This window comes from Microcaecilia unicolor, chromosome 1 (genome assembly GCF_901765095.1).
Source record: "Microcaecilia unicolor chromosome 1, aMicUni1.1, whole genome shotgun sequence".
NCBI lineage: Eukaryota > Metazoa > Chordata > Amphibia > Gymnophiona > Siphonopidae > Microcaecilia > Microcaecilia unicolor.
The window spans coordinates 647459169-647477470 of record NC_044031.1 but is presented as its reverse complement, the minus strand read 5'-3'; the positions used below and the strand labels follow the sequence as shown (position 1 = coordinate 647477470).

Here is an 18302-nt window from a genome sequence, read left to right as displayed (position 1 = left end):
AGTGGTGCCCTGCTCCTCCGGGGAGGTCCCGCGGACGCCGTTCCGATTGAGGTAAGTTTTGGTGCGAAGCCGCCATTTTACTTATGCTGAAGCAGTTAAACGCTTCTCCCGTTGTGGTAAATGTAGATCAGCAGCGGGGCTCTGTAAGACGTGCTCTTTAGACGCTAGAGCTGGTATGAGCATGGCGAGCGATGATTCTTCCCGCTCAATGGAGCTGGCAGTGGGCGCCATTTTGGAAGCGCTGCACGCCTCGACCCTCGCTGTTGCAGAGGAGTCTGAGTGCAGGAGGACGCCTCGGTTAGAGGCTACCAGAGGAGCTCCCGTTCCCGTTTCTCCTGATTCGGAGACAGAGGGTCAGGGTGAGTGTTTCTCCCCGGAGTTTGTGCTTTTAATGCATAAAGCTTTCATGTTGAAAAGAGCTCTGCTGCACGTGTCTGACACTGCGATGCTACCTGGTTTCCCCCCGGGTGTTGATGGCCCTAGGGGCTGGCTGATTTCCCCCAAGCGTTGGAAGGACGCAAAATACAGACGGGTAAATTCCCCATCGGAGAGTGGTGCACTTCCCTTCCCCCCCCCCCCCCCCCCCCCCTCGTGGTCGGGCGGTTGGATTCTGAGGGTTCTGGCAGGGTCTTTTGGTCTGAAGAGCCAGAAGAAAGTGCCGGTTTGCCACTGGATCTGGATGATCCCAATATGGTGAGGATTTTCCACCGCGATGAGCGGCCAGCGCTCATTTTGGACGCCTTGCAGGCCCTCTCGATTGATGATCCTGCCAAGGGCGAGGCCTCCTCTGGTAATCCGAGGATGGCGAATACTAAGAAGCCTGCTCAAGCCTTTCCTGTGCATGACTCCATCCAAGAGCTTATTTCAGCTCAATGGTCTGAACCCGAAGGGCCTTTGAAGGTGGCCAGGGCTATGGATCAGCTTTACCCTCTAAGTGAGGAGCAATTGGCCGCTTTGGGGATGCCTAAAGTGGACACCTTGGTCACGGCGGTGACCAAGAGGACCACCCTCCCTGTAGAGGGAGGGGTTGCCCTGAAAGATATACAGGACCGGCGGCTTGAATCCGCATTGAAACGGTCATTTGACATCTCGGGCCTTGCCTTAAGGGCGTCTATATGCAGTTCCTATGCTGCCCGGGCCTGTCTTTCTTGGTTGCAACAGGCAGCGGAACAGCCCGCGGATGGTGCGGAGTCCCTCGCTGAGGTTGCACCGCGGATGGAGTCGGCCCTGTCATTTTTGGCTGACGCCCTCTGTGATCTGGTCAGAGCTTCGGCTAAACAGATGTTTGTGGTGGTTGCGGCCCGCCGCCTTCTATGGCTACGGCATTGGGTGGCTGACTTGGCCTCTAAGCACAGGCTGGTGAAGCTTCCCTTTCGGGGCCACCTGTTATTTGGAGAGGAACTGGAGAAGATTGTGAAAGACCTGGGGAACCTAAACCCCAGCGCTTACCCGAGGATAGGCCGAGGCCTTCTTCCAAGGGTTCTGTGTGGCCTTCCAGACCTCACTTCCGTGAAGCTTGCAGGTATCGCCCGGGGCGCTCTGCTGGGATTTCTCAAGTGCCCGTTTTCAGCAGAGGAACTCCTTTAGCTCGGACAAGTGTTCTGCTGCGGCCGGTTCAAGGCCTGGAGTTCAGGGGCGGCCCCATCAATGACGGGGTGCCGGTCCATTCCTCGATTCCTGCAGTAGGAGGACGTCTTTCCCTCTTTCTCGAGGAATGGACCAAGATTACCCCCGATCAGTGGGTTCTGGACCTGATCAGAGAAGGTTACCGATTGGAATTCAGCGCCCCAGTGAGAGACGTGTTTATGGAAGCCCGATGCAGTACTGCCGTCAAACGGGCGGCGGTAGAGGAGACCTTACAAGTCTTGTTGCACCTTGGAGCGGTGATCCCTGTGCCTCCCGCCGAACGCGGCTGCGGTCGCTACTCCATTTACTTTGTGGTGCCTCGAAAAGGCGGGTCTTTCTGACCGATCCTCGACTTAAGGTCAGTCAACGAGGCTCTAAGAGTGCGACATTTTTGCATGGAAACCCTGCGCTCCGTCATTGTGGCGGTACAGCCAGGTGAATTTCTCACATCTCTGGACCTAAAAGAAGCTTACTTGCACATTCCTATTTGGCCCCCACATCAACGGTTTCTCCGGTTTGCGGTGTTGGGAAAACATTTCCAGTTTCGGGCCTTGCCTTTTGGCCTCGCCACAGCTCCCCGCACCTTTTCCAAGGTTGTGGTGGTAGTAGCTGCTTTTCTCAGGTGACAGGGTATCCGGGTTCACCCGTACCTCGACGACTGGCTCATCAGAGCGGATTTGGCAGACGAAAGTCGTCTGGCCACAACCAGAGTGGTCTCAGTACTGCAGTCTCTGGGCTGGGTCATCAATATACCCAAAAGTCACCTAACCTCCTCTCAATCTCTCAAATATTTGGGGGTCGGTTCGACACGGCCTCGGGGTTTGCCTTTCTACCCGACCAAAGGCGATGCAGGCTTCAGAATCAGGTCCGTCTGCTCCTGCGGATGCCTTGGGACTTTGTCCAGCTGCTGGGGTCGATGACGGCCACTTTGGAGGTAGTACCATGGGCGAGAGCCCTGCTTCAACGATGGTCTCCAATGTCCCAGCATTATCAACGCAGACTCACGTGGCTCCCTGCGGCCTGGCTCAGTATGGAGTGGTGGCTCTCCAACAGCATACTGTGGCGAGGAATGCCGCTAGCGCTTCCCTCTTGGTGCCTGGTGATAACCGATGCCAGTCTGGTCGGCTGGGGAGCACAATGCAAGGGAAGCTATGCCCAAGGTCTGCGGACACCCGCGGAATCGAGGTGGTCCATCAATCGCTTGGAACTGAGAGCGATATTCCAGGCTCTTCTGGCCTTTCACAAGACTCTGGAGGGGCTGGCTGTCAGAGTTCTGTCGGACAATACGACAGCTGTGGCCTACATAAATCGACAGGGCGGCACTCAGAGCAGAGCACTGGCCGCGGAGGCCGCTCAGATTTGCCACTGGGCCGAGCTACATCTGCAGCTTCTGTCAGCAGCTCACATAGCAGGTCAGAGCAACGTGCAAGCTGATTTTCTAAGCAGGCATCAAATGGACCCAGCGGAGTGGGAAGTGGCAGACGAAGTGTTTCTTCAGATCTGTGCCAAATGGGGAATGCCCGTAGCGGATCTAATGGCATCAAGCGCAAATGCCAAAGTCCCGTGCTTTTTCAGCAGACGGAGAGATCCTCGCTCAGCGGGGTTGAATACCTTGGCTCAACCCTGGCCTCCGGGCCTCCTGTATGTGTTCCCTCCTTGCCCCTTGATAGCGCGAGTCCTCCTGCGAATTCGGCTACATCAAGGAGTGGTGATTCTCATTGCCCCGGATTGGCCCAGGCGGCCGTGGTACGCGGACCTCCAGCGGATGTTGGTGGAGGCCCCTCTTCCTTTGCCTCTGGTACCGAACCTGTTGATGCAGGGCCCGGTGCCCATGGAGGATCCCTTCTGCTTTGGTCTTATGGCATGGCTCTTGAGAGGGCGCAATTGAGAGACAAAAGCTATTCTAACAAAGTCATCTCCACTCTCTTGCAGGCCCGCAAGCAGTCCACTTCCATTGCTTATGCTCGGATCTGGCGCCAGTTTGAGGTGTGGTGTGTTTCAAAGGCGATCACACCCACGAGGGCTACAGTCTCGCCAATACTGGAGTTTTTGCAGGATGGTTTACAAAAAGGCTTGGCCTACAATTCCCTGCGAGTGCAAGTGGCAGCATTGACATGCTTTCGAGGGAAGGTCGCTGGCCTTTCCCTGGCCGCTTATCCGGACGTTGCCCGATTTCTAAGAAGGACGCTCCAACTTCGCCCGCCAGTGCAGCTGCCGTGTCTGGCTTGGAACCTGGGGCTGGTGTTGAAGGCGCTCCAGTGTTCGCCCTTCGAGCTGCTGAGGCGAGCGTCAGAGAAGGATGTGACTCTAAAGACAGTCTTTTTGGTGGCCATAAGTTCTACGAGACGTGTGTCTGAGCTCCAGGCTCTGTCCTGTCGAGATCCCTTTCTGCAATTCTCATGAGTCCAGAGTTACGGTGCGTACTGTGCCTTCCTTCCTGCCTAAGGTGGTTTCAGCGTTTCACCTAAACCAGCCCATTTATCTGTCCTCCTTTACTAGGGAGGAGTTTCCGGAATCTTTTGGGCAGTTACATCTTCTGGAAGTTCGCAGGGCTCTCTTGCAGTATCTGCAAATGTCAAATGACTTCAGGACCTCTGATCACCTTTTTGTCTTGTTGTCAGGTCCTCGAAGAGGGTCTCCAACGTCTAAGGCCACTATAGCCCGTTGGCTCAAGGAAGTCATTTTTTCTGTGTATCTGCTGTCAGGGTGGTCTCCGCCTGATGCATTTAAAGCGCATTCCACGAGAACGATTTCCTCTTCGTGGGCCGAAACAGGAGCACTCTCTCTTCAGGAGATCTGTAGTGCGGCTACTTGGGCTTCTAAGCTCTCCTTCATCTGGCATTACAGGCTGGATGTTGCAGCAAAGCGGGACGCGCAGTTTGGAGCACAAGTGCTAGCTCGGGGAGTGACAGATTCCCGCCCTAACTAGGGAGTGCTTTTGTACATCCCATCAGTTACTGGATTCATCTGCTGCTGATGACAAGGAAGGGAAAATTAGGTTCTTACCTTGGTAATTTTCTTTCCTTTAGTCACAGCAGATGAATCCATGATCCCTCCCTGTCTGTTTATTTGTTCAGTTGTTTCCTGCAGACATGGTCCCTCATTGGGAGAAGGTTCTGTTACAGGAGGTTGAGATCGTCCCTCCTTTGTGTGATTATTGCTCCGGTTCTGGGGCATTCGTTCGCTGTGAGGAAAGTTTATGTTATTCTACTTTGAGAATACACTCTGCTTTGGAAGTTTCGAATACTGAAGGCAGATGGAGCTAGCCGTCCATAGAGCACTATGGTTTTTCAGTGTTCTCTATCTCCACCTGCTGGTAGGCTTACATAACCTATCAGTTAATGGATTCATCTGCTGTGACTAAAAGAAAGAAAATTACCAAGGTAAGAACCTAATTTTCCCTTGGTACACCTCTTATTCAGTGCAGATACTGACCATCGATTTTCTGGACCTTGGCAGCAACTCATTCCACATAGAGATCTCATTCTGTGATTTGCTGAAATCATCACCGTACCAATAATATCTTTAAACAATTTTTAATTCTGAATTTTTATCAAAATCACCTTAAAGTTTAGTTTATATAAAAACTTCTTAAAACTTCACTAATCAAAAACACTTATCTTGTAAAAGCCGCTATAAGGGCCTCGGCCAACAAGGGCCATGTTTCGCCTCTGCTGCATCAGGACTTGGTCCTTACTAACTGCTAAGAAGCAACAGAATTGAGTTCTTGAGTGGAGTGTTGTAAGCAAGATGCTTTGGCAGAAATTCTTCTCAGCAGTTAGTAAGGACCAAGTCCTGATGCAGGTTTTGATAAAAATTAAGAATTAAAATTTGTTTAAAGATATATTGGACTGATAATGATGATTTTAGCAAATCATAGAGTGAGATCTCTATGTGGAACTAGTTGCTGCCGAGGTCCATAAAATTGATATTCTGTATTTGCATTGAATAAGAGGTGTACCAAATATGAGTTGTTGATACAGCGTTGGGTTTCAATATGTTGATGATTTTTTATCCCCGCTGTTAGTTGTTTGGACCATAAGTTGATGCTGCATAATCAGGACATTCTCCATCTCCCAGCATGTCACTAGGGTCACTCCACTCCTAGAAGTGTTGTCCTTCATACCAAAGACCTAAGAACATAAACATTGCCATACTGGGTCAGACCGAAGATCCATCAAGCCCAGTTCCTGTTTCCAACAGTGGCCAATCCAGGTCACAAGTACCTGGCAAGATCCCAAAAGAGTTAAAACGGATCTTACGCTTCTTATTACAGGAATAAGCAGTGAATTTTCCCAAGTCCATCTTAATAATTGCTTATGGACTTTCCTTGAAGGTACTTGTCCAAACCTTTTTAAACCTTCTTAAACTAACTGCTTTTACCACATTCTCTGGCACTGAATTCCGGAGTTTAATTACACGTTGAGTGAAGAAAGATTTTCTCCAATTTGTTTTAAATTTACTACTTAGCATCTTCGTTGCATGTCCTCTGTGATATACACATATCTATATTTCTAGTTTTTATTTTAATATTGCTATTTTGCTTTTCTTGTGCTGGGAGCAGATCTGGAAATGCAAGATGCTATACTACTGTATTTTTTCTGGTAACTACCTTTCTAAGGCTGTAGAAATTTGTGGTTTGACATTTGGCCTGTGCTAACTTGTGATAAGTTGCTGGTCAGAAACTAAGAGACAGAAACTCCTATGACTAAGGACGCCTTCTATATCCAGATAAACAATCAGAAGGAGAAGTGGGTGTGGGTAAAATTGTAGGCTCAGCAAGAGGGTGGAGGGGGCTAGTATGATGACTGTCAGGCTTATTTTCGAAAGAGAAGGGCGCCCATCTTTCGACACAAATCGGGAGATGGGCATCCTCTCAGGGTCGCCCAAATCGGCATAATCGAAAGCCGATTTTGGGCGTCCCCAACTGCTCTCAGTTGCGGGGATGACTAAAGTTCCCGGGGGCGTGTCGGAGGCGTAGCGAAGGTGGGACTGGGGTGTGCCTAACAGATGGGCGTCCTCGAGCCATAATGGAAAAAAGAAGGGCATCCCTGATGAGCACTTGGGCAACTTTACTTGGTCCATTTTTTCTTACGACCAAGCCTCAAAAAGGTGCCCGAACTGACCAGATGACCACCGGAGGGAATCGGGGATGACCTCCCCTGACTCCCCCAGTGATACCACCTCCCAGCCCGAAAAAAAAACAACTTTAAAAACTTTTTTTGCCAGCCTGAAATGTCATACTCAGGTCCATCGCAGCAGTATGCAGGTCCCTGAGGGGGGAGGTATGTGTGTGTCAGCAGAGGCATAGCGAAGGCGTGGACGTCCTTTCAAATATTTTGGATGTCCTGAACTGCCCCCCCCCCCCCACAGGGACGGTCAAATTTCAAGGGAGTGGAGGAGTGGCCTAGTGGTTAGAGCACTGGTCTTGCAGTCCAGAGGTGGCCGGTTCAAATTCCACTGCTGCTACTTGTGATCCAAAATCCAAATAAATAAATAAATAAATAAAGGGGGTATCAGAGGCATAGCAAAGGCATGGACTTCCTTCTCACAGAAACATCCAGGCATGGACATCCTTCTCACAGAAACATCCACATTTTGGACATCCTCAACTGCCATCGCAGGGACGGAGGCATAGCGAAGGACGTCCTTCAGCCATACTCTTAAAAAAAAAAAAGTCCCTGACGAGCACTTGGACGTTTTCACCTGGACTTGTATTTTTCTAAGGTTGTAGACGGCAATTTATTTAAGGTTGTAGATGGCTATTATACACACAGCTTGTCTGCATGTATGAAGCCATCTTTGGCATGCGCATAGCAGCCACGCATAATGCTTGGCTGCTGTGCACTGGCTTCCCCTCCTTAGGAAGGAAATCGTGTGCAAATGAGCTACAGTGAGCAGCTCATTTGCATGTGATTTCCTTCATGCATGCCCGTTCCTTTCCGAATCGCTAAGGGATCGGTAAGGGAAGGGCTTTTTCCATTCAGTTAGTGCATCAATTAGTCTACTGCAGTGCCCCCTAGGGTGCCTGGTTGGTGTCCTGGCAATGTCAGGGGGACCAGTGTACTACGAATGCTGGCTCCTCCCATGACCAAATCAGTTGGATTTGGTTGTTTTTGAGATGTGCGTCTTCTTTTTTTTTTTTTTGTTGTTGTTACATTTGTACCCCGCGCTTTCCCACTCATGGCAGGCTCAATGCGGCTTACACGGGGCAATGGAGGGTTAAGTGACTTGCCCAGAGTCACAAGGAGCTGCCTGTGCCTGAAGTGGGAATCGAACTCAGTTCCTCAGTTCCCCAGGACCAAAGTCCACCACCCTAACCACTAGGCCACTCCTCCACTCTTTACCTAAATGTTGAGATTTTGGCGTCCCCGACCGTATTATCGAAATGAAAGATGGACGACCATCTTGTTTCGATAATACAGGTTTCCCCGCCCCTTCACGGGGACGTCCTGCGAGGACGCCCTCAGGAAAACTTGAGCGCCCCGTTCGATTATGCCCCTCCACGTATACCAAGGACATAGGCCAAGTCATATCAAATGAAAACTTATGCTTTATATGACTAGTTTTTTATTTATTTATTTATTTATTAATTAATATATTTCAATATTTCACTACAAACTGTGAATATGCAATCGGCATTACAATCAGGAAATCCATATAAAGAAAAATCTTTAAGGCCTATTTGTCCACAAAGTAAGAAAAATTAGATTCCAAGAATTCAGAAACATAAGTAACATAAAGTATTTAAGAAAAGAATCTACCGGTTGCTACCTCGGGTTAACTACCCTAGCCTGCTATATGACTAGTTTTAAACTGTCAAATAAATAATGGAATATGATAGAATGTGATGGAACAGGATCTTACCATAAAAGGAATAGAATGTTCTGGAAAGATGCATTGTCATTAAGTAGGAAGGGTAATTAAGATTAAGATAATGAAGAAGGAAAGAAAATGTATATAAGAGGAAATAGAACTAGGGCCTCAATGTGTCTGCACTAGTAGGTGTTAAAAAACCTCAAATATCAGAATGCCTAACAGATTCTCTGCTGACTCTACTAGATAATCTACAATGACTGTGAAGCAGATCTTGAGTTGCAAATGAGGGAAAAGTCTCAACTGCTATGGCTATATTTGCACATGAGTGTTCATTGTATAGCACATAGAAAAAGTCATCATGGACTTGAAAAACCCTCTAGTATGTAATCAAAGAATATTTTTTAAATTTAATATATCAATATATGTGTAAGCCTGATTAGACTTAAAAATCAGTGATCAAATCAAAAATATATCAAAAAAATAACTGTGTCCAAAATATATCCAAACTACATCACTTATCTTATCCAGAATCATGGAACAATGTCGTTCTAATGAGGCGGTGGATCCAAAAAAAGTTTTATGAATGCATTGGTTCCTACGGTCCCGTTTCGTAAATCTTCATCAGGGAACCCGCTATTTTATTGAACCCCGCACCATGATCGCTCTATTTGCAATGAAATTCACACAAAAATTGTGTCTTCTGGAAAGAATTGGTGTTAAAAAACCAACAAAAGTGGAGAAACTAGATCTGCTACAAGGGTAAAGATACAAAAAAAAGTAGTGTGATCAACACGACACTTCCAAGACACCATGGAGGTGAGTAAGAGATATTCAACCTTTATTAAAAAATGTAAAAAACTTAAATGACACGGAGCTGTGTTTCGGCGAAAAACACCTGCTTCAGGAGTCTGTTCTGTAAGCCAATGGATGGGGTAGCTTAAGCAAGCAAGCCAAATCAAGCCTTTAAAAAGACTAGTGATAGGTGAATGCACCCAAGCATAAGCTTTAAAGTACCAATACAGACTGTGAGAAGAGTCAATCTCAGTGGTGCTGAACAAAAAATGCTGAGGCAGCGATGAGTTTTTTGCTGAAACACGGCTCTGTGTCGAGTCTTTTAAGTTTGTTTACTTTTTTTAATAAAGGTTGATTATCTCTTACTCGCCTCCACGGTGTCTTGGAAGTGTCGTGTTGATCACGCTACTTTTTTGTTTTTTTACACTAGTAGGTGGTCATATTGACAGCTCCCAGGGAAAACTCTGTTTCCATATCATCATGCTGATCAATCCATAGACTGGTGGGTTGTGTCCATCTACCAGCAGGTGGAGATAGAGAGCAATCCTTTTGCCTCCCTATATGTGGTCATGTGCTGCCGGAAACTCCCCAGTATGTTCTCTATCTCAGCAGGTGGTGGTCACACACAGCAGCAGCTCTGGCTAGGTCTCCAAGCCTAATTTTTAGGTTTTGTTGAGTACCTGGGGTTGAGGGTTCTTCTTGAGCAAGTGCAAACCTGGTGGCGCCAGGTCCCTCCTTTTCTCCCCTCTCCCGCTGGCTCCGTTAAAAAAAAAAAAAAAAAAAAAAATTTTGAATGTCCTTAAGGGCGTTTATTTCGACATTTATTTAAACGTTTATTGCAGCTACTCACTGGGACACCAGGTCGTTACAGCTCGGAGCGAGAAGCAGGTAATTTTTACCTTTTTATAGCGGGCAGGGGGTTCCCCGATCGATCTCCACGTGGCCTATGGCGTCGGAGGGCGAGGGCGCGAAGAATCGCTCCCCGGACCGCGTGTGCGCTTCTAGCGGGGATGCGGGGGTCTTAAAGTCTGACTCGCCCTTGTTGGGTGTCAGTTCGGAGGCCGGTCAGTGTCCCGGGTCTTCCTCCGGTGCGGCGGTTTTTCCCGCCATAAACGCCCATCCCCCGCTGCTCGCCTCCGCCATCTTGGCCGGCCACGCTGCTCGGACGGCTTCTTCTTGGGCCGCCCTTGAGCTGGGAGGCGTTAATGCCATGGCCGTCCTTGATTTGGGCGACGGCAAAACGGCTAAAGTTAAGCGCCGTTCTTCCCGCGCGGCTCCTTTGCGGAGTGTCGCGCCGGACGCCATCTTGGATGCGCAGCATGTTTCTCCCCCGCTCTTGCGAGCGCCGGTTGAGGGTGCGTCTAGGGCTGTGGCCCAGGCGGCTGAAGTGCACAGTCTGGGGGGTTTATCTCCCGAGTTTATTTTGCTGCTGCATCAGGCCTTCCTTATGCAGAACGCTGCCCCTTCTCCCTTGTCCGATAAAGGGGTTGAGGCCCCCGGAAGTAAACGCCCTCGGGTGGATTCCCAGGCCTTAGAGGACTTTGTCTCCTCTGATGTAGATGAGGGCAGCGTATCTGAGTTCTCCCAACGGTCCTTTGCGGATTCCTTGGAGGAGACGGATTCCCGCTCGGATGGAGCGGATGACCCCTCTGCAGCGCGGATCTTTCGCTCAGAGGATTTCCCAACCTGTTACTGCAGGCCATGAGCATTTTGAAGATTTCCTCTCCAGAGGATGTCTCTCCCTCAGCCCCTGTTGGCTCCGCCATTATGCTGGGGACGAAGCGCCCGCCTAGAACCTTCCACGTGCATGATGCCATGCACACCTTAATTTCGGCTCAATGGGATGTCCCGGAAGCGAGCCTCAAAGTGGCTAGGGCTATGTCCTGCCTCTATCCTTTGCCTGAAAGTGAACGTGAGGCCTTTCTTTGGCCTACCGTGGATTCTTTAATCACTGAGGTGACTAAGAAAACGGCGTTGCCGGTGGAAGGTGGCACGGCCCTAAAGGACGCCCAAGACAGAAGATTGGAGGCGGCCTTAAGGTCGTCCGAGGTGGCTGCCTTAAGTTTGCAGGCCTCAGTTTGCGACTCCTATGTGGCCAGGGCGTGCCTGACGATTGTGCAGCGGGCTTCCCCCTCGGATCCTTCCTTGAGGGCTGATTGGCCGGCCCTGGAATTGGGCTTGGCTTATTTGGCAGACTTACTGTATGATGTCTTGAGAGCCTCGGCTAAAGGTATGGCTCAGACAGTCTCTGCGCGGCGGTGGCTTTGGCTGAAACATTGGTCTGCTGACCACGCCTCTAAGTCCCGCCTGGCTAAGTTGCCTTTTAAAGGCAAGCTGCTTTTTGGGGTCGAGCTGGACAAAATCGTGACCGATCTCGGCACGTCTAGGGGCAAGAGGTTACCAGAGGTCAGGGCTCGGGCCAGTGCTCGCCCCGGTAACTCCAGAGGACGGTTTCAGGAAGCCCGTCGGTACCGCCCGGGCAAGTCGGGCTCCTCTGCCCCCTCTTCCTTCAAGAGGAACTTCTCCCCCAAGCAGCATTCCTTTCGCAGAGACCGCCATCCCGGAGGTGCGCCCTCCGGTCCTCCCCCAGGGTCTCGTACCCAATGACGGGATCCTGGTCCATGGCCCAGTGCAGATTGGAGGACGCCTGTCCTCGTTTCTGGGCGAGTGGACCAGGGTAACTTCAGACGCTTGGGTGCTGGAAGTCATCAGAGACGGCTACAAGCTAGAGTTCTGCCGACCCTTAAGAGACGGGTTTGTACTCTCTCCCTGCAAGTCTCCGGTCAAAGCTGTGGCAGTGCAGCAGACCTTGGACAATCTCATCCGCCTGGGTGCGGTCGTTCCGGTGCCAGAAAATCAGCTTGGCAAGGGACGTTACTCCATTTACTTTGTGGTACCAAAGAAAGGAGGTTCTGTACGGCCTATCCTCAACCTCAAAGGGGTCAATCGGGCCTTGAAAGTTCGGCACTTTCGCATGGAGACTCTCCGCTCTGTTATAGCGGCAGTGAAGGCAGGGGAGTTCCTGGCATCCTTGGACATCAAGGAAGCGTACTTGCATATTCCCATCTGGCCTCCTCATCAACGCTTTCTGCGTTTTGCAGTCCTGGGCCAACACTTCCAGTTCAGAGCCCTCCCGTTCGGGTTGGCTACTGCTCCGCGGACCTTCTTCAAAGTAATGGTGGTCATCGCGGCCTTCCTGCGAAAGGAAGGAGTCCAAGTCCATCCTTATCTGGACGACTGGTTGATCCGAGCCCCCTCTTATGCAGAGTGCGGCAAGGCTGTGGACCGGGTGATTGCTCTTTTGAGCTCCCTGGGGTGGATCATCAACTGGGAGAAAAGCCAGCTGCGCCCGACTCAGTCACTGGAGTATCTGGGAGTTCGATTCGACACCCAAGTGGGCAGAGTGTTCCTGCCGGACATTCGGATTGTCAAACTTCAGGCTCAGGTGGACCAGTTCCTAGTAGCCTCTCCGCTTCGGGCTTGGGACTATGTGCAGCTGTTGGGCTCTATGATGGCCACGATGGAAGTAGTGCCCTGGGCCAGGGCTCATATGAGACCACTACAACACTCTCTGCTGCAGCGCTGGACTCCGGTGTCGGAGGATTATGCTGTGCGCCTTCCCTTGGACCCAGCAGTGCGCAAGGCGCTGAGCTGGTGGCTGAAGACAGACAAGTTGTCTGCAGGGATGCCTCTTGTGACCCCGGAGTGGATTGTCGTCACGACGGACGCCTCTTTGACGGGCTGGGGAGCCCACTGCTTGGGAAGGACAGCGCAGGGGCTCTGGTCTTCTGCAGAGGCAAAGTGGTCTATCAACCTCCTGGAACTCAGAGCCATTCGGTTGGCGCTATTGGAGTTCCTCCCGGTACTGGCGTTGAAGCCAGTACGGGTCCTGTCGGACAATGCCACGGCTGTGGCCTATGTCAACCGCCAGGGAGGTACCAAGAGCGCCCCTCTAGCCAAGGAAGCCATGAATCTATGCCAGTGGGCGGAAGCGAACCTGGAACAGCTGTCAGCGGCCCACATTGCCGGAGTCATGAATGTCAAGGCGGACTTTCTCAATCACCATACCTTGGATCCCAGAGAGTGGCAGTTATCGGCTCAGGCGTTCTTGCACATCACGAAGCGCTGGGGCCAGCCGAGCCTAGATCTGATGGCGTCATCGGCCAATTGCCAAGTGCCGCGCTTTTTCAGCAGAGGACGGGACCCTCGATCTCTGGGAGTAGATGCTCTTCTCCAACAGTGGCCGACACAGGAGCTTCTCTATGTGTTCCCGCCCTGGCCCATGTTGGGCAGGGTACTAGACCGGGTGGCAAAGCATTCGGGCCGGATAATCCTGGTGGGTCCGGACTGGCCCAGACGTCCCTGGTATGCGGACTTGATCAGGCTCTCAGTGGACGACCCTCTGCGGCTGCCAGTGGAGCAGGGCCTGTTGCATCAGGGTCCCGTGGTGATGGAGGATCCCTCCCCCTTTGGTCTTACGGCCTGGCTATTGAGCGGCAGCGTCTGAGGAAGAAGGGCTTCTCAGACAAGGTCATCGCCACTATGCTGAGAGCAAGGAAGCGCTCTACTTCTACTGCTTACGCCAGGGTTTGGCGTACCTTTGCAGCGTGGTGTGAAGCAGGCTCACTTTCTCCCTTCACTGCTCCAATTTCTTCAGTGCTGGCGTTCCTGCAAGAAGGTCTGGAGAAAGGCCTGTCGCTCAGTTCCCTTAAAGTCCAGGTAGCGGCTCTGGCTTGCTTCAGGGGCCGCGTGAAGGGTGCTTCCCTGGCTTCGCAGCCAGATGTGGTACGCTTTCTCAAGGGAGTTAATCACCTGCGCCCTCCTCTGCACTCAGTGGTGCCTGCGTGGAATCTCAACCTGGTGCTCAGAGCCTTGCAGAAGCCGCCTTTTGAACCCTTGTCGAGGGCATCTCTGAAAGACCTGACGTTGAAAGCAGTCTTTTTGGTGGCTATCACTTCAGCCAGAAGAGTTTCCGAGCTCCAGGCACTCTCATGTCGAGAGCCTTTTCTGCAGTTCACTGAGGCAGGAGTGACTATTCACATAGTGCCTTCCTTCCTGCCCAAGATTGTTTCTCGCTTCCTTGTGAATCAGCAGCTCTGTCTCCCTTCCTTTCGTAGGGAGGACTACCCAGAGGAATACTCTGCTCTCAAATTTCTGGATGTGAGACGAGTCATCATCAGATACTTGGAAGTGACCAATGATTTCCGGAAATCGGATCATCTGTTTGTCCTGTTTGCAGGTCCTCGTAAGGGTCTGCAGGCTGCTAAGCTTACAGTGGCAAGATGGGTCAAGGAAGCCATTGCAGCGGCTTATGTGGCCGCGGGGAAGATGCCGCCTATTCAGCTGAAGGCTCACTCCACTAGAGCTCAGGCGGCCTCGATGGCAGAGGCCGGGTCCATCTCCTTGGAAGAGATATGCAAGGCAGCAACTTGGGCATCGGCCCATACCTTCTCCAGGCATTACCGCTTGACTGTGGCTGCTCGGGCGGAGGCCCGGTTTGGAGCTTCAGTGTTGCGGTCAGGGATTTCAATGTCCCGCCCTGGGTGAGTACTGCTTCGGTACATCCCACCAGTCTATGGATTGATCAGCATGATGATATGGAAGGTAAAATTATGTATCATACCTGATAATTTTCTTTCCATTAATCATAGCTGATCAATCCATAGCCCCTCCCAGATATCTGTACTGTTTATATTCTGGTTGCATTTCAGGTTCAAGTTTAGTCTTCAGTTCCTGTTCAGGAGGACTTCGTGTTCAAGTTTTTTCAATTGGATTCTTCAGGAGTTGAGACGAGTTTGTGTTACAGTGAGCTGCTGCATTCCTCTCTCCTCCGTTTTACGGGGCTGGATTGAGACATAAATTCTGCCAGCGCTCCCTCCCGCTTCGGCGGTGTTAGGGTCAGTCAGCTCCTCCCGCGGTTGCGGTTGCAGGATAAGCCAGATCCCCCCGCATCGGCGGGGTGGTGTCCCTCCCCCGCTCCGCGGGGATGAGCTGGACGGATTCCCCTCCCCCACTTGTGTGGGGATGAGCTGGGTTAATTCCCCTCCCCCGTTTCGGCGGTGGTGAGCTGGGCAGAGTGTCCCTTTGTGGGTGTAATTCTCTAAGTGCTGAGTCCTGCGGATGGAGCTTGGATATTGACATACTGAGGAGTTTCCGGCAGCACATGACCACATATAGGGAGGCAAAAGGATTGCTCTCTATCTCCACCTGCTGGTAGATGGACACAACCCACCAGTCTATGGATTGATCAGCTATGATTAATGGAAAGAAAATTATCAGGTATGATACATAATTTTACCTTATTTGCTACATACTATACTCTATTGGGGCTTTTATTTTCTTTAATATCTAATTGCTTTATTGGCTTCTCTGAATAAACATTTATTGAATCTAATACTTATTTAGTAGCCAGAGAGGGGCATAATCGAAAGGGACGCCCAAGTTTTCCTGAGGACGTCCCGGCAAAGGGGCGGGGAAACCTGTATTATCGAAACAAGATGGACACCCATCTTTTGTTTCGATAATACGGTCGGCGATGCCCAAATCTCAACATTTAGGTAGACCTTAGAGATGGTCTTCCCTGGTTTTCGGCGATAATGGAAACCGAGGATGACCATCTCAGAAACGACCAAATCCAAGCCATTTGGACATGGGAGGAGCCATCATTCGTAGTGCACTGGTCCCCCTGACATGCCAGGACAGCAACTGAGCACCCTAGGGGGCACTGCAGTGGACTTCAGAAATTGTTCCCAGGTGCATAACTCCCTTACCTTGTGTGCAGAGCCCCCCAAAATAAAACCCACTCCCCACAACTGTACACCACTGCCATAGCCCTTAGGGGTGAAGGGGGGCACCTACATGTGGGTACAGTGGGTTTCTGTTGGGTTTTGAAGGGCTCACATTTACCACAACAAGTGTAACAGGTAGGGGGGGATGGGCCTGGGTCCACCTGCCTGAAGTGCACTGCATCCGCTAAAACTGCTCCAGGGACCTGCATACTGCTGTCATGGAGCTGGGTATGATATTTGAGGCTGGCACATAGAGGCTGGAAAAAATAATTTGTTAAATTTTTTTTGAGGGTGGGAGGGGGTTAGTGACCACTGGGGGAGTAAGGGGAGGTCATCTCCGATTCCCTCCGGTGGTCATGTGGTTATTTAGGGCACATTTTTGTGGCTTGGTTGTAAAAAAAAAAAAAAGGACCAGGTAAAGTCGTCCAAGTGTTTGTCAGGGACTCCCTTCTTTTTTCCATTATCGGTCGAGGACGCCCATGTGTTAAGCATGCCCCAGTCCCGCCTTCGCTACACCTCCGACACGTCCCCGTGAGCTTTGGTTGTCCCCGCAACGGAAAGCAGTTGAGGATGCCCAAAATCGGTTTTCGATTATGTCGATTTGGGCGACCCTGAGAGAAGGACGCCCATCTCCTGATTTGTGTCGAAAGATGGGCGTCCTTCTCTTTTGAAAATAAGCCTGAGAGTTTTTTCTTGCCTGGGGTTCTGCCTGGGGGAGTAAAGATTTACTCGAGGTTCCAATCCCCCAGGAGACCTCCAGAAGGCTACTCCTGTCTCTGAGGCACAGACAGGAATGCAGATGTACTAATGGAAATGATCACCTGTGTACTCAGGACTCACGCTGTATTTCCCAGCCACTGGAGGTGGTGTTCCTTATATCTAGTACATGCTCTTTTACGAGTTTTACTTTTTCTCTCTTTTTCTGAGGTGGAAGATGTTTTCACGTTGTCCCTTCCGCATATTTGTGAGAAGCAAAATCAAGGCTATACAAACTTCCGCTGGCATGGACGCTACCGATACACAACCCCGGTCTTCTTGAATGGGAAATACAGAATCTGGGGCCTCACTGCTGCGCTGACTGACTTTGCCGTCAAACTGCTTGTCCCTGGATTGTACCGGACCAGGGCATTAGATCTTGGTCTCCATTTCTGAAGAAAGGTTGCAGATTTGCATGGATACTGGATGAGTCTCCTCTAGGCTGGAAGCAGATCTTGGGCCATGGAAGGAGAAATGACGCAAATGGAAGCATTAGCTTAAATCAGCATTTTGGAAGGAGGGGGCCCATTGCTTGGCATTAGAGGCACAACTGCTGCTACCTTCGTCTTCTCCCCACCTCTTTTCCTTGTAAAGACTCGCAGATAGCTGTGTATCTGGCTATTCTTACAATAAGTTGGCCTGAGCTGGCCACATCCATCAGATATTCTGGGACATGCCATATTACAAACAGCTCTGTATCAGAAACATAAGAAGACTAAATGTTATCCCAGTTTCCTGGCCTGAGCTGCCCCTGAGATAGTTTGGGTACAGCTTTGAGTGCTCTAGTCAAACAGAGAATCGGCGCTATTAGAAATTTCTAACCCATGTTCTTTTAATTATTTCAGCCTGAAGGATTTCTAACATCTGTCACCGTGCACAACCAGGGGTGACTACATCAGCCAGGAAAAGTAGTAACATCTGTCTCACTGCACAACCACGGTGACATGTCAGTTGGAATGAGGGATAACATCTGTCATAATACACAATCAGGGTGGGTTACCACATTCAAAACATGGATGATAAAAGAAGGGAATGAATACGAACATGTTTTAAAGCTTAAATACTAACTTGAACAATTATCTTTCCACAAGAAAAAATACTGCATGATGTATGTTTTTGCTTAATGGATTATTTCACATAGTAATTGTAATATACTTTTATGTGTGTGAAAGAATAAAAATAGAGCACTCTTATTTTTAAACTTTGAGATGGAAACTAAAGTTATCTTTTAAGGAAATGCAATATTTTTATGTACCTTTTGGCAATTGTGCTGCTCCTAATTTTCTATTATTTTCTTATTTTTCATGTTCTTGGGTAAGAATAAACTTTGGTAATGTGAGAAGCTTCTCTTGTTTATAGTTGGGGAATTTGTATGGGTGAGGTGTTGGGCTTTTGGTTCTGAGACTCAACACTGACAGGCCCAAACAATAGCAGACTTTGGACTTTTCCTCCAGGAAATTATCCAAATCTCTTTTAAACCCAGATATGCTAACCGCTGTTACCACATCCTCCGGCAAAGAG

The 18302-nt window shown here is 50.0% G+C and overlaps 1 protein-coding gene across 7 annotated transcripts in view; it reads left to right on the top strand.

Moving 5' to 3' along the window:
• The window catches only part of NUDT8 (nudix hydrolase 8), a 40859-nt gene extending 22769 nt beyond the window's left edge, over positions 1 to 18090 (top strand). For all 7 annotated transcript variants that reach the window (XM_030222614.1, XM_030222597.1, XM_030222582.1 and 4 more), the window contains one exon: positions 16953 to 18090. In XM_030222614.1, the coding sequence (XP_030078474.1) occupies positions 16953 to 17177 (225 nt within the window). In that variant the 3' untranslated portion in view covers positions 17178 to 18090. The remainder of the gene's footprint in view (positions 1 to 16952) is intronic.
• The last annotated feature ends 212 nt before the right edge of the window (positions 18091 to 18302 follow it).